Source organism: Puma concolor, chromosome A2 (genome assembly GCF_028749965.1).
Source record: "Puma concolor isolate L17-30 chromosome A2, mPumCon1.1.hap2, whole genome shotgun sequence".
Lineage (NCBI taxonomy): Eukaryota > Metazoa > Chordata > Mammalia > Carnivora > Felidae > Puma > Puma concolor.
In genome coordinates, this window is record NC_141668.1 from 117,547,101 (window position 1) to 117,562,839 (window position 15,739).

The following is a 15,739-nucleotide window of genomic DNA, read 5'->3' on the forward strand; positions in this document are numbered from 1 at the left end:
TGTTTACCTTTTTGCCTTATGGGCATGCTATTTAGCCCCTAAGAAATTATGGTAATAAATTATTGTCCTTTGACTTCACTAGGTCAGGCAATATTGGGTTCCCAAAAGCCTGTATCATCCCATGTTCCTTGTGATAGTAATAAGACCCAAGTCCCTTGTAATTATGTTGTCATGGATGGCTTCATTAGTGAAATGTGAGTGGGGGCTTGATGGGTAAGGAGTATTTGGACATGCAGAAGAGAGTGAGAGAGAGAGAGAACATATCTCTAACCTCATGAGCAGAGGTGAATAGGCAGAAAAGTACAAGTTATATTTGAGGAATAGCGAGAAGATCATTAGTCTTGAGTAGAGGATTTGTGTTGTAGGAAGCTAACACCTAATAGTGAGTTTATTTGCGGAGGGCTTTGATGGCAAGTTGTAGTTTGGCCTTCATGCTCTAGGTAGTGGAGTATGAGTCAGGTATGTGCTTTGATGAAAGTGACTTTGGGCTTTATCTGTCTTACTTTTTCAGAATGGATGGGGAAGGGGATCTGAGAGCAGCCAGAACAGTACAAGGATACAAAGTTAGAGGACTTAAATAAGAGTAATGTTTGCTTTTGAAAACAGCATCAAAGATTCCAAAATCGTGGCCCAGTTAATAAGTTAGAAATTCAGGACTTTTTAGAATGCTCTGATTTTTCATTCCTATATTAGATTTTTTTAATGTTTATTTATTTTGAGAGAGAGAAAGCATGAGCAGGGTAGGGACAGAGAACAAGAAGAGAGAAAAATCCCAAACTGGCTCCGCACTGTCAGTGCAGCACCCGACGTGGGGCTCAATCTCACCAACCGTGAGATCATGACCTGAGCTGAAATCAAGAGTTGGACGCTTACACGACTGAGCCATCCAGGCACCCCTCCTATTAGATTTCATTTATTTATTTTTTAACGTTTATTTATTTTTGAGAGAGAATGTGCATGTGCATGAGCAGGGGAGGTGCAGAGAGAGGGAGACAGAGGATCCGAAGCAGGCTTCATGCTGACAGCAGAGAGTATGGGGCTAGAACTCATGAACTGCAAGATAATGATCTAAGCCGGTCAGATGTTTAACCAACTGAGCCACCCAGGCACCCCTACTCCTATTAGATTTTAGATGGTCCTCACAAAGTTTAGTAGATCTTGTAAAAGGCATTGCTGGGCTGTACTTCTATCCATAAGAAGAGAATCTAACCATACTTTCAGATAAAAATCTACAGAGCCTGCTGATTTCTATGTCATAGATAGTTGCTTGAAAAAAAAAAAAGATTTATTTTCAAGTAGAGTGCTTGAAAGTATTTTATTAAATATTCAAATCAACCTCATTTTTCAATAATACTATTAGTCATTTTATAGGCCATGACTTTTCTGAGAGAAATCAAACTTGAAAGTTTAAGAAGGATTGTCTAGGGAGCCTACAGAGAATATAACAAACTAATGTACAGATTTTTAAATCAAGGAAATACCATTTCCTCTTCCCAATACAGGTTTGATATATCTTTCTATACTATACTTATTTACTTGAATTAGTCTCCTTTAATTTCCAAACCACCTTCCTTCAATATTGCAATAGATAGCTTAAAAAAATAACTTTTTTAAGTATCTCACCTACTCTAGGCAAACTTTGGGGAAGGGTTAGTCTCAATACACTTTTGTTGATATATATCAGTCAGCTTCGTTGTAGAAACAAACAACTCTATAACACCAATTGCTTATAACATAAACATGCTTTTATCACTTACATTATGTGTTGGCAGTCTCAAACTGGTGGTAGTTCTGTTCCACTTTTCTTTCCATTCTAGGACTCAATCTGACCATTTCTGTGGAAGTGGGAGAACAAAATGAATTGGCATTCATGGAGTAAATTCTGTTGGTTTCCATACCATTGGCCAAAATAAATCCCATAACCAAGCCCCATGTCAGTGGGACAAGGGAGATAAATCACTTGGCAATGGATGGGGACATGTCCTCAGTTAAAGAAAGGAGGAGAGTGAATAATTGGGAACAATAATCCAAAATACTCAGAGTCCTCCATGTTGATGACATGCATTCATTCCATAAGTTTTTAGGGTTATCTACAAATGGTCTACTTACCAAATGTAAATAAATAAAAAAGAAAAATTCTAAAATTTGTATGGAACCACAAAAGACCCCGAATAGCCAAGGCAATCTTGAGAAAGAAGAACACTGGAGGCATCACACTCTCTGATTTCAAACTATATTCCAAAGCTATAGTAAGCAAAAGAATATGGTTATTGGGATAAAAACACATAGACAAATGGAACAGAATGGAGAGTCCAGAAATAAACTGACATATATATGTTCAATTACTTTACAACAAAGGAGCCAAGAATATACAATGAGGAAAGGGCAGTCTCTTCAATAAATAGTGTTAAAAAAAACTGGATAGCCACATGCAAAAAAAAAAAAAAAAAAAAAAAAAAAAAAAAAACAGAAATAAAAAAGAAAAGAAAAGAAAGAAGAAAGAGAGAGAGACAGAGAGACTGGACTACTTTCTTACACCATACACAAAACCTAACTCAAAATGGATTAAAGACTTGAATGTAAGACCTGAAACCATAAAACTCCTAGAAGACAGTCAGTAAACTCCTTAACATTGATCTTGGTGATATTTTTTTGGATTTGACACCAAAAGCAAAAGGAACAAAAGCAAAAATAAGCAATTGGGATCACATCAAACTGAAAAGCTTCTGCACAGCAAAGGAAACCATCAACAAAATGAGAGGCAACCTACTGAATGGGAGAAAATATTTGTATATCTTATATCTGATAAGGGCTTAAAAGCCAAAATATATAAAGAATGCATACAACTCAATAGCAAAAACAGTCTGATTAAAAAATGGGCAGAAGATCTGAATAGACATTTTTTTTTTCAAAACAGGCATACAGATAGTCAACAGATACATGAAAACGTACCCAACATCACTTTTGCATCAGGGAAATGCAAATCAAAACCACAAGGAGGTATCACCTCATACCTGTTAGGATGACTATTATCAGAAGGACAACAGATAGTTATATGTTGATGAGGATGTGGAGAAAAGGAAACCCTCATGTACTGTTGGTGGGAATGCAAATTGGCTCAGCCACTGTGGCAAATAGTATGGAGGTACTTTGAAAAACTAAAAATAGAACTACCATATGATCTAGCAATTGCACTTCTGGGTATTTATCTGAAGAAAATGAAAACACTAACTTGACAGGTATACGCACCCCTATGTTCATTGCAGCATTATTTCTAGTAGACAAGATATAGAAGCAACATAAGTATCCACTGATGGATGAATGGATTAAAAAATGTCATATATATACATGACAGAATATTATTCAGCCATAAAAATAACAAAATCTTGCCATTTGTGACAACACAGAGGGACCATGAGGGCATTATGCTGAGTGAAATAAGACGGAGGAAAAAAAAAAACCTTATGATCTTACTTATATGTGGAATCTAAAAAACAAAAACAAAAAACTGAGCTCATAGATACAGAGAACAGACTGGTGGTTGCCAGAGGTGGGGTGGTGGGGGTTGGGCAAAATAGTTGATAGTGTAAAAAGGTACAAACCTCCAGTTATAAAATAAGTTAAGTCATGAGAATGTAATGAACAGCTTGCTGACTGTAGTAAATAATACCATATTGCATATTTGAAAGTTGCTGAGAAAGTAGATCCTAAAAGTTCTCATCACAAGAAAAGAATTTTGTAATTGTGTGGTGATGGATGTTAACTAGACTTCAGGTGGTGATAATTTTGCAATATATATAAATATCAAATCATTATGTTGTCCACCTGAAACTAATATAATGTTATATGTCAATTATACCTCAGCAAAAAAGTATTAAAAAGATTGTGAAAGAAAGAAAGAAAGAAAGAAAAGAAAGAAAGAAAGAAAGAAAAAGAGAGAAAGAAGAAAGCTACTCTCTCCAGTTGTAACAATGTTCTTTGAAAGGGCAGTCTTAGGGAAATATGCTCAATCCATGAACTTAACTTAGTGGCAAATTCTGGCTTCAGAATTCCAAAGATCAGATCTAAAGCCTTGATAAATCTTTTACCTAGTCTCGTGTCTTGAGACTAGTGATGGACCCATTTCTTTACCTTAGAACATAAAAATAGATCCAAACAGTACAAACTTGGAAGAGATACTGTAGAATCCTTAAATCACTTAATAGGAGAGAAACTATAGAAATTTCCTAACATAAAGTTATATTTCACTCACACATACTCAGTCTACTAGGAAATTACAAGTCTAAAAATAGGTACAAAGTCCAGCTGAGGAGGCCATTCTTAATGAAATCCTTGTATTTGTAATTCTTTGGTCCCACCCTAAATTGAGCTTCCTGCAAGTCTAGGGTTCCTTTTGCCTGAATTCATATGCTTCCTATAGTCTGACCTGAACATCTTTGCCCTAGCTCCTGAGAGACTGCTATTTATAAAAAGTTCACAGCTTTAACTCCTGGGCTCAGGCTAACTTCTCCATGTTCCTGAGAATCTTTTCTTCCATAGAAACTACACCTTCAACTCTGTCCTGCAGTATTTGGTCTCCTCTGGAAGAATTTGTTAAGTTTCTCTTATATTTACAACAAGAATAATTCTATACTACAGTCATTTATTCATACAGAAAAAAATAGATCATCATTATACATGAAAGTCTTTGGATATCACCAGGAGTAAGGGTCTGGAGATCAGAGCAGTAAATAGTGACTCCTTTTAGGATCCTTTTTCTAAACCACCAGATTTGTTTGGATCCCCAAGTACTTTATTATTTAACTATTTGTAATGATCTGTTCAATTACCCATCTTCTCCGTTAGGCTGTAAGCTTCATGATGGCAGAACTGTTTTGTTCATTACTATATTTGTAGGACCTGGCAGAATACCAGGGACATAGCAGGTGATCAGTATATACTTGATGATTAACCAACCAATGTTGAATTAATTGCTTAATATCTTAGGTCTTTAGTTTTTTCATCTACAAAACCAGGAGATAAAGTAGATCATCCTCAAAATCTTCACCAGATGGAGCTAATTTGTGTCGTGATTTGTGAGTGTTCTGATGTTTGCAACTTACAATGAAATGCATTAAAAATGTAAGATTGATTGTTGGATGCATAGAGGGGTGGATAGATATGGGATAAAGCAAGCATAATACAATGTGAATTGTGGAATATAGGTAGTGAGTATAAGGGTATTTCCTGTATAATTACTTCAACTATCTGTGTATCTTAAAATTTTCAAAATACAATGTTGGGAAAAATATATGGTTCAGAATAGCCTAAAACATAGACTTTGATAGATGAAAAGTGGAAGAAAATAATTCAACATAAAAAAAATCAACAAGAGTTCAAGATATGAATAGAACAAAGAGATGAAATAAATATATACATTTTAATAAAATTGTGTGAACTTGCAAAACATCTATGTAAGTAGTAGAAACAATAAGTGTATTCTAAGAGTTTAGAGGAGAGACAACAACCACAGACTACTCAGGTGGAAAAAAATGCTTCATGGAGTAGGTGATATTTCTGATGGGTATTGAAGGATATGCATGATTTGGACAAGTAATGAAGAGAAAAAAAGTAATTTTTAAGGAGCTGAAGATCGCCAAAAAACAATAAAGTGAGCATATAGAGGAAGAATGCAAAAACAAGGACAGCTACATCAGCTTAGCTACAACTAAATATGGGGAAGATATGGTGGAAAAACAATAATAATGATAAATAAAATGTGTTAGAATTTTCTTTATATGTGTGCAATACCTGCACATAGCACTTTACATGCATTATCTCATACATATCTACTATTACAACTACAATCATTTCAAGTAATGAAACTAGGATTTAGAGAGGTTTAGTCATTTTGCCCAAGGTCACACATTTAACAAGTGGTAGAACCCCCACTGAAACCAGGTTTGTCTAACCCCAAAGCCCAAATACTTAACCATAGACGTAATGCCTCCCTGCTAAATTGAGGCCAGACTCTAGGTGGGCTTAACTACCAAGATAAAGAATTAGGGTTCCACTCTCTAACTGGAAATCCACTGAAAGATTTTGATAATCACAGATCTTAAAAGAAGTGTACCTTGCAGAAATAGGCAAGAGGTTGAAACCAGGAAGACCAATTAGGAGACTGAAACAATAAGAAGTATGAATAAAGGTCTTACCCCAGAATAATAGCTATGGAGACAGAATAGAGGAAAAGTCTTTAAGAAGAAATAACCTATTGACCGCTCACTGCTTTAGTGTTAAATATTCAAACCCAAAGTGTCTTTAGATCCCAGGAGTTATAGTGTGTTAGCTCAGTGAAACTCCAAAGGCAAATGAGCAGCCCAAATGTCATTCCAGTCTACTCATCAAGCCACTCAGATCTCAGGGTTGGTTTGAAGGTCTTCAGAGTATGGATAAGTCAGGTTTGGTTGAGCCATCTATAGGGCTCCTTTGGACACAGTCTTTCAACTCTCTATCATTACCATTACCATTACCATTAGCTCTAGAGTGGATCCAAGAATCCAAACCTGTTACATCTCATCAGTAATCCAACAGAGCTAATAATGCCCCTTACTCAAGAATAGGATCTAGAACAACCAGGGTTTGTTAGGTGGTCACTGAACTTAACCTGATCCACTGGGATGGCTGTGGCTTTCTGTTGTGAAGGACTTAACTGAAGGGTGGATACTCTTATCAAAAGAGATCTATACGGATATGGAAGTGGATGAAAATGAGAAGGGTGGCATTCCCTGGGGAACATTTATTTACACATGGCATGGGTTCCTTGGAACAGCTCTTTGGTGTTCCCTCCTCCCCTTTCTCTCTCAGGTTATTTGCTTGATAAAGGTGCCAGGCTGGGGAGTATGGACTGTGAAACAAGAGAAAAAAAGATACCTGAAAATATGACCAATGGACGAGCACAAGTGTATGTGTGTGTGTGTGTGTGTGTGTGTGTGTGTGTGTGTGTGTGACTACATCAGTATCCAAGAAAGAAAGCAAGTTCTCAAAAAGTGATAGGGTGTTGAATAGGGAAGTAACATCAGACAGAATCAATAATTGCATTATTTTCCCTACATGTTTACAATCAACAGGCTTTGAAGTCCAAGGAGATTTGTAGAAGGAAGAGTACCTTTCAAGTGGGAGTCCAAAGCTCACTCAGAAATCACATGTAATGAGATAGCTTCATGGGGCTGTTGTGAGAATCTAACAAAAAGATAGAAGACTCAGTGCTTTATAAACTGTAAAGTCCCTTTAAATTGCAAGGTGCTATATAAATTGTAAAATACTATACAAATGTAAGGGATGGTGATTATGAGTATTTGAGGAGAAAAACATTATTCTGAATGTGGTCTGTGCTTGGCTTGAGAATTAGATAGTAATAAGGTTATTTTTAACAAACAATAGAATTTGCCTGTTGAAATGCATCGTCTCTCTGACAAAATCAGGAATCTTGATGAGGCTTGACATTTATTTCAAAGAGAAATAATTCCAAACATATGAGACTCCTTTAATGGGATTAGTTTTCTTCAGAACCAGTTTATAAACTACACAAATTTATCTCATTAATTTATAATTACATTTCATTTTGAACCTTATATGTGATCTACCTTAATCATGAGAGTTGACCCCAAAAGAATTTTAAATGTTTAAAAAAATTTTAACGTTTTATTTCATTTTTTTGAGAGACAGAGCACATGCAGGGAAGGGGCAGAGGGAGAGAATTCAAAGGAGGCTCCAGGCTCTGAGCTGTCAGCAGAGAGCCCAACATGGGGCTCATACTCATGAATCTCGAGATCATGACCTGAGCCAAAGTCAGGAGCTCAACTGACTGAGTCACCCAGGCACCCCTTAAGTGTTTTATTTAAATCAAAATTCACTCCCTAAAACAATGATTCTTAACTATTTTTTTGTGTGTGTTGAGGACCTGCCAAAATGTGCAATATGCAGGACAGTTTGCATGGGAATCTGTATTTTCCCAGGTAATGAACTCCTGATCTTCCAATAATCACAGAAATTCAAATTTGAGGGTTACAGATCTGAGGGGAACCATTTTCTGAGCATAAGCAACAGGATTGTTGGAATAAATGTTTAGTCTCCCAAAGGAATTGTTTGAAGGAAACCACACCACTATAGGAATGATCACATAGTATGAGTGTCTAAAATTTAGCCCATTAGAAGTCATCTGGGGTTTGTGTGGTCATTTCCATAGCTGCAGTGGTTTTGGCTGTGTGTGTGCATGTGCGTGTGTGCGTGTGCATGCTCATTGCTAGTGGGATGGATGCCTAGGGCAGCAGTATTTGCCTCCTCAGGTGTCTTCCCTCAACTCAATATAACCAACTTAATCTTTTTTTTTTTTAATTTTTTTTTTCAACGTTTATTTATTTTTGGGACAGAGAGAGAGCATGAACGGGGGAGGGGCAGAAAGAGAGGGAGACACAGAATCAGAAACAGGCTCCAGGCTCTGAGCCATCAGCCCAGAGCCTGACGCGGGGCTCGAACTCACGGACCGCGAGATCGTGACCTGGCTGAAGTCGGACGCTTAACCGACTGCGCCACCCAGGCGCCCCTAACCAACTTAATCTTAAAAAGACATAGCCCTAGGAAAAGGCATCTAATGGGCTGAAATTGCCCTAGAGGCCCACCTGGTTACAGGAGATGAAGAAAAGCATGACTGACATTTTTTTAGCTGCTTCTGGAGGAGTCCTGGCCAAGGGGGGATTCCACTGGTGTTCTCTTCATGAGGCAGAGGATTTCTTGTGATCCTCTCATACGCCAACCACTGTTAGAACAGACTTTAGATTAATTAATTCATTTAATTATTTTTTTATTCAAGTATAACTAACATACAGTGTTATATTAGTTTCAGATATGCAATATAATAATCCAACAATTGTATATATTTTTCAGTGATCATCAAGATTAGTGTACTCTTAATTTCCTTTATCTATTTCACCCATCCTCTCAGCCACATCCCCTCTGGCAACCACCAGTTTGTTCTCTGTACTTAAGAGTCTGTTTTGAGGCACCTGGGTGGCTCACTAGTTTGATCATCTGACTTCGGCTCAGATCATGATCTCACAGTTTGTGAGTTCCAGCCCCACGCTGGGCTCTGTGCTGACAGCTCAGAGCCTGGAGTCTGCTTCAGATTCTGGGTCTCCCTCTCTCTCTGCTCCTCCCTCCACTTGTGCTCTGTCTCTCTCTTAAAAATAAATAAACATTAAAAAAATTTTTTTAAAAAGCCTGGTTTTTGTTTGTTCCTTTTTCCCCTTCATTTGTTCATTTGTCTTATTTCTTAAATTCCACATATGAGTGAAATCATATGGTATTTGTCTTTCTCTGACTTTTTTTTAAAGTTTTCTTTTGAGAGAGAAAGAGAGAGAGAGAGAATGAATGAGTGGGGGAAGGGCAGAGAGAGAGGAGAGAATCCTGAGCAGGCTCCACACTATCAGCACAGAGTCTCATGCGCAGCTTGAACCCACAAATTGTGAGATCATGACCTGAGCCAATATCAAGAGTTGGATGCTTAACTGACTGAAACACCCAGGCACCCCTTTATGACTCTTATTTCACTTAGCATTATACCCTCTAGGTCCATTCATGTTGTTGCAAATGGCAAGATTTCAATCTTTTTTATGGCTGAGTGATATTCCATAGTATATATAGACCACATCTTCTTTATCCATTCATCTACTGATGGATGCTTGGGTTGCTTCCCTATCTTGGCTATTGTAAATAATGCTGTAATAAACGTAGGGGTGCATATATCTTTTTGAATTAGTGCTTTCATTTTATTTGGGTAAATACCCAGTAGTGGAATTGCTGAATCATATGGTAATTCTATTTTTAATTTTTTGAGGAAACTCTATACTGTTTTCCACCGTGGCTATACCAGTTTGCATTCCCATCAACAGTGCACGAGGTTTCCCTTTTCTCCTCATCCTTGCCGACGTTTATTTCTTGTTTTTGATTTTAGCCATTGTAACAGGTGTGAAGTGGTATTTCACTGTGGTTTTAATTTGCAATCCCCTAATGATTAGCAGTGTTGAGCATCTTTTCATGAGTTTTGGCCATTTGTATATGAAAAATGTCTATTCAGATCCTCTGCCCATTTTTTAAAAATTGGATTCTTTGTGTGTGTGTGTGTGTGTGTGTGTTGAGTTGTGTAAGTTCTTTATATACTTTGAATATTAACCCTTTATAGGATATATCACTTGCAAGTATCTTCTCCCATTCAATAGATTACCTTTCTGTTTTGTTGATGGTTCCCTTTGTTGTGCAGAAGCTTTTTATTTTGGTGCGTCTCACTTGTTTAATTTTGCTTTTGTCTCATTTCCTTTGCCAGAGGAGGCATATCTAGAAAAATGTTTCAGTAGCCAATGTTAGAGAAATTACTGCCTGCTTTCTTCTAGGAATTTTATGGTATCAGCTCTCACATTTCGGCCTTTAATCCATTTTGAGTTTATTTTGTGTACAGTGTAAGAAAGTGGTGCAGGCTCATTCTTTTGCAGGCAGCTGTCCAGTTTTCCCAGCACCATTTCCTGAAGAGACTTAGCTTATTGAATTATTAAAATAATCTCCTCAGATTATAGAAAAGCTATAATCAAAGTCAACTAGCTAACAATTAGCAAAGACACGATTTAAACCCATATTTGATTCCAGGCTCTTCCTGTGGCCCAGCATTGTCTCATCCCATTTCTTTCCTGGCCTCTGAAATGCTTTGTAAGCCTCTTCCTCCCAGGAGGGCTCCTGGAAATGAAACCCATTCATTTATCTCATGATGGACAGTGTCTCTAATGGCCCATCAGGCACCTAGGACTGAGAGTCATTATTGCTGTTACTAACTTTCTTCATGACCTTGGCCAGTTCCTTAAGTTGCCTGGGCTTCAGTTTTCTCATCTGTAAAATGAGAGGACAGAACTAGATGAAATTTCCAGTTGTACAATTCAGTGACTGCATTCTGTGTGCTCACCCCATTTTCCCAGTGGCCATGTCTCCTCATCCTGTGGGCTGCTCACAGCTCACTAGTAAGGTGCCCCGTTCTCTGAACACCCAAGCTACAGGTATGCTCCACTCCCATAACACCTACTACTTGTCCATTTTACTGTTATTTCACTCATATTTTTCATACTCCTTCTGTATCTTATCTGAACTTAACTGAATTCCTCAAATATTTTTATTTAACTTCTATATGGTATTCCAATTTATGAGTAAATCACAATTTATGTTCTAATTCCCCCATGACAGAAAGTTGGTTGTTTCTATTTTGCACAAATGGTGCTGCAGCTAATATGCTTTTACTTGCCTCCTTGAGTACATGTGCAAGAGATTCTCTAGAATGAATGTCTAGAAATTATTGAACTATAGGGTTTGTGCATTAGATATTGCCAAATTGTTCCTCAAAGTGGCAGTACCAACATATGTTCCCACTTGCAGTGTGTAAGAGTTTTGTCTCCCATATCCTCACCAATACCTATCAAGCTTAATTTTTTTCCAAACTAACATTTTGACTGCATTTGTCTTATGACATTGGCCACTTTCTTCTTTATATTTGTATATATGCTACATCCCCTACTGGATGGTAAACTTTATGAGGGCAGAATCTTTGCTTAACTCATTTTTATATTCTTCCTACAAAATGTATTGAGCTTGGTAAGTATACAATAAAGAGTTTTGAACAAATACATAAACAGAATTAATTCATCTTGACCCAAGGATATGGGGAGTTCCATGTGGTAGGGATGAGGTGTTCTATCTCTATTACTCTGGGGTAAAGATGTGGGTAGGGAATCCCCGTCAGCTGCAGAGATGGCTGTAGAGTGGTCACAATTGGCCTGCAGACTGAAGGCTTCAAGATCTATAGTGGACTATCACCAACCCTTAGGTCATTTTTTTAACCATGGTATTCATCAAATATTTATTGATTGTTGCAAGTGGCAAATTTCTTAGTCTCTGGGGCCAGCTTTATTACGTACCAAGAGGGGTGTTTCAAAATGGAACTCCCCCACCTCTGGCCCCACCCCATTACTAAGAGTTGAATAGAATCCATGTGTCCTTTGGACCAGGGTGCTACATGACCTATAGTAAATGCCTCCCCTTTTTGTCACCCTAGCAGTTCCTGGCTGACTCATTTTCTAAATAAGCCACTTGTGGTTTTTGGTCTGACATCACATGTGAAAGAATGAGTAATTTTTTAAGAACCATAACTATATTCAATCAGAATAAGATATATTGTGTGTGTTACTCATGGTTCTAGGACGAGGGGTCAACACTGATAAGTTCTCCAACCTTCTCCCACCCCTCTTCTCCCTGGGGCCAACTGATAGAAGGTAAGGGAAGGAGGAAGGTATGGGTGCAAAGAATTTTTGTGTATATTTCTTATTTTGCTTTCACATTATGTACCATTCAGTAAAACTACATCTTGTTTCCTTTGCCAGGTAAAATAAAAATAATACAGTGATACTGCTACACTATGTGGGTTCAAATCCCAGCTCCACTGCATACCAGCTGGGTGAACTTGAGCAGGTTATTGAATCTGGATGTGCCTCCATTTCTTCATTTGTAAAATAGTAACAATACCCATAATATAGGATTGTTGGAGGGAATAAATGAATTGATATATGCTAAGTACTTAGAATTGTGCCTGAAACTTAGTAAGCACTATGAAAGTGCTGGTACATATTTCTTGGCCTCCATCACAATGTTTCCGCTCATAGCAAGTGCTCAATAAATGCTTTTTGATTAATTAACACATCCTATTAAATATTTTTAGAATCAGGAGGGACATAAGTGACTACAAGTGGCAGACTTTTTGCTGGATATAGAAGTAACCCTGAAGGTCAATTCCCTGGAGTATAGGGAGTTCCCTGACCCCAACTTTTTATTTAGTTTGTTAATAGTTTGTTCCCTAGTTATGTGTGTTGTTGAGGGAGGAGGGCTGCCATGCCCCCACACTCCCAGGGGTCACTCAATGGGAAGTTCTACTTCTTGTTTTTTAAGTGTAAGAAGGTAGCATTCTGGATCCTTGAACTCTGAAATCATGGGCTGAATTAGAAAGGCGACACTAGTGTCAGACAACTTCATCTTCTGCCTTCTCAGCATCTACTGCTTGTGAGGAGGGTTAGCAAGATAGTGGCATTTGGCTGAAAGCTATTTTGCTGAGTTAGGATGGGTATGTGTAGGAAATTATATAGATATCATGTTAATATACTGATTTCCATTTATTAGTGCACATGTTGAGTTTATCTTCACAGTACTTGTGGTCTTCGGGAACCTACTCTTGTTGAAGAAGCCAGAGTGAAGTCCCTCAGAGCCCACCCTCAATCACAGGCCTCTTTCGGATGCCTGGGGCCAGGCCCGTGGGACTCCACTCATCAGAGCAGATGGGTCCAGCCTTGTTGGTACCACCATGTGGGTTTTAGCTGAGGAGCTTGATGGACCAGACAAGTAGGTCTAACTTGACTGCCCCAGGAGCAGGGTGCTATGCATATTAGAAAGGCTAAAAATTCAGTAAAACTGGTGGAAATGCTGAGTTACTGAAGAATGTTCAGTTGTCCTGCAGGAAACATTCACCGGGAGGTGTCAGGAGGCCCAGCGTAAGTGGCATCTAAAGGATAGCCATACTCTCAACCACTTGCAAACAGTCACTCACACATAAGCACATTCACAAACATACTGGCACAAACAGCTTCACTCTCCTGGACTTTTCCCTTCCCTACACTTGCAAGCACACACATATGCCTCACATACACTCTCTCAACCAAAAGGGTGGCCTAGGGGAGACCTCATGGCTGAATCAAATGCTGGTTAATGCTGCTGCTTTTATTACACCAAAGGTCTTAACATTTATTTGGAGATGAACACAAAACTTGGCATACTGCTGTTACAGTGGCATGCATTCTCTACAGTGCAGCTTCAGAGCTCAAGATCACTGCAGCACGCACATAAGAACTGCTCTCCAGAGGAGAGAAAAGGGGCGGGAGTGCTGTAGATCTGTTCTCTCCAGAATCAACAGACTAAAGGTGCTTTACCATGATAGTGGTGGAGGAATGTCTTGTGTTGGGCAGGTGTGTTTCAAACAGTGAACAGGTATGACAAAGGATCCAAGTGTGGGTAAGTGTCTAACACTTAGAGCCAAGAGCATTTTTGGGTAGGTGTATGCTCCCTAAACAGGCAGCACTGACTAAAGCGGGGGGCATGCTTAGCACTGCATCTGAGCTGGGTTAAGCTACCAAGAGTTCTCAGTGAAGGGAATTCTGGTTTCATGAAGAAGAGTAAGACATGATGGCGCTGTCACAATAAGGCCACTAAACTCACAGCGAATGATGACCTGAGAGGAAGCTGTCAGGACTACAGGAAAACAGCTCTATTCTACCTGAAGTCAGGTACCCTTTCCTGGTTAGGCACCTGCCCTGAGACTTTCACATCGTCTTTTCTAAGCTGCACAATATCACTTAGCACAACAGAGCAGAGGAAGGGGCACACACATCAAGGTCATGGGACATCACCACCAAGCATGGCTGACTATTGTCAAATGTCTCAGATGCCTTTCCCGGTGGGCTAGGTGCCCCAGTGTATCTGGAGAGCTAATCTGAAAAGAGGCTGGCAAAGGACTTCCTCAAGCTCCGGATGGTCTCCGCTTTGGCTTCATCCTCATTGGCTGAAGACCGGAAGAAGGAGGACTCAGAGAAGCTGAAGGCATTTGTCAGGGACTGCGACTTGCTTGAAGATAAAAACCAGAGAGAACATGAGAGGGGGTGTTCCCAGTGAGGCAGGGAAGGAGGGTGACATGAGGATACACAACCGAACCCCCACTCCCCCCCGAAAGGAGACCAGGGTGATGGAGGAGAAAGCCAGCAGTGGAGTGTTACCAAGACCCAGGGAGGCCCCTGTGCTATTACCCTCACCTTCAGTGCTGCTAAGACAGGAAAGGATGGGGGCAGCATGGGAGAGAGGAAGAAGGGGGAAAAAGAGAAGGGAGAGAGGGAGAAGGGGAAAAGAGAGAGAAGGGAAAGAAGGAGAAGGAGTGTGACTCATCTGTTCCTTTTATTTAATGCTGAACTAAAGGGCCCACAGGCTACATTTCAGAGTCCCTACTTGGTAAGGACTAATCTAGGAATCTCACACCTTTCCCTTCTAATGAACTATAGCAACTAGGGGACCCTAGACTCTGCACTCTCTTTCCCACCAACTGTCAAGTGGTGAAGTCATCAGAAGACCTGAGTCAAAGTCTTGGATCTGCCCTTCTTGCGCTCTTGTGCTTCTCTGGGACTTGGTTTCTCATTTGTGAGGTCTTTATACTCTGCTTTTTTCTCTCATTCCAAGTAAACTTGGAATAAACAAATGTTTCAATTTATCTGTTCTTAAAATGGACATGACCGCCCTTACGGCCTTCCTTGGAGGAGCCCTGATATGAGGTCTGTGGGGTTCAGGGAACCCAGGGGCAAAAGAGAAACATATCAGGTGGACACATACGTGTATATGTGGATACATATTGGGTTTTCTAATTACAAACCCAAATCACACATTTTAGGGAGGAATTTTTCCCTTGAGAGACTAGAGATTCAGAGAGAAAAACTGTGAAGGCAAGAAGGTCAAGGGGAGACCAAGCCCAGCATTTGAGAAGATATGAGATCTGATGACTCTAGTGGTCTATCATATCTCCTTGACTTTCACTGTGTCTCTATCCTGATGGTTTTTGGCTGCAGAACTCTTCTCCTGGTGT

General features: G+C 39.2%; 1 protein-coding gene across 1 annotated transcript in view; it reads right to left on the minus strand.

Moving 5' to 3' along the window:
• Window positions 1-13,815: 13,815 nt before the first annotated feature.
• SYN2 (synapsin II) overlaps window positions 13,816-15,739 on the minus strand; it is a 202,732-nt gene continuing 200,808 nt past the window's right edge. Inside the window, exon 13 of the mRNA XM_086697399.1 lies at window positions 13,816-14,736. Coding sequence (XP_086553525.1) covers window positions 14,601-14,736 — 136 coding nt within the window. The 3' untranslated portion in view covers window positions 13,816-14,600. The remainder of the gene's footprint in view (window positions 14,737-15,739) is intronic.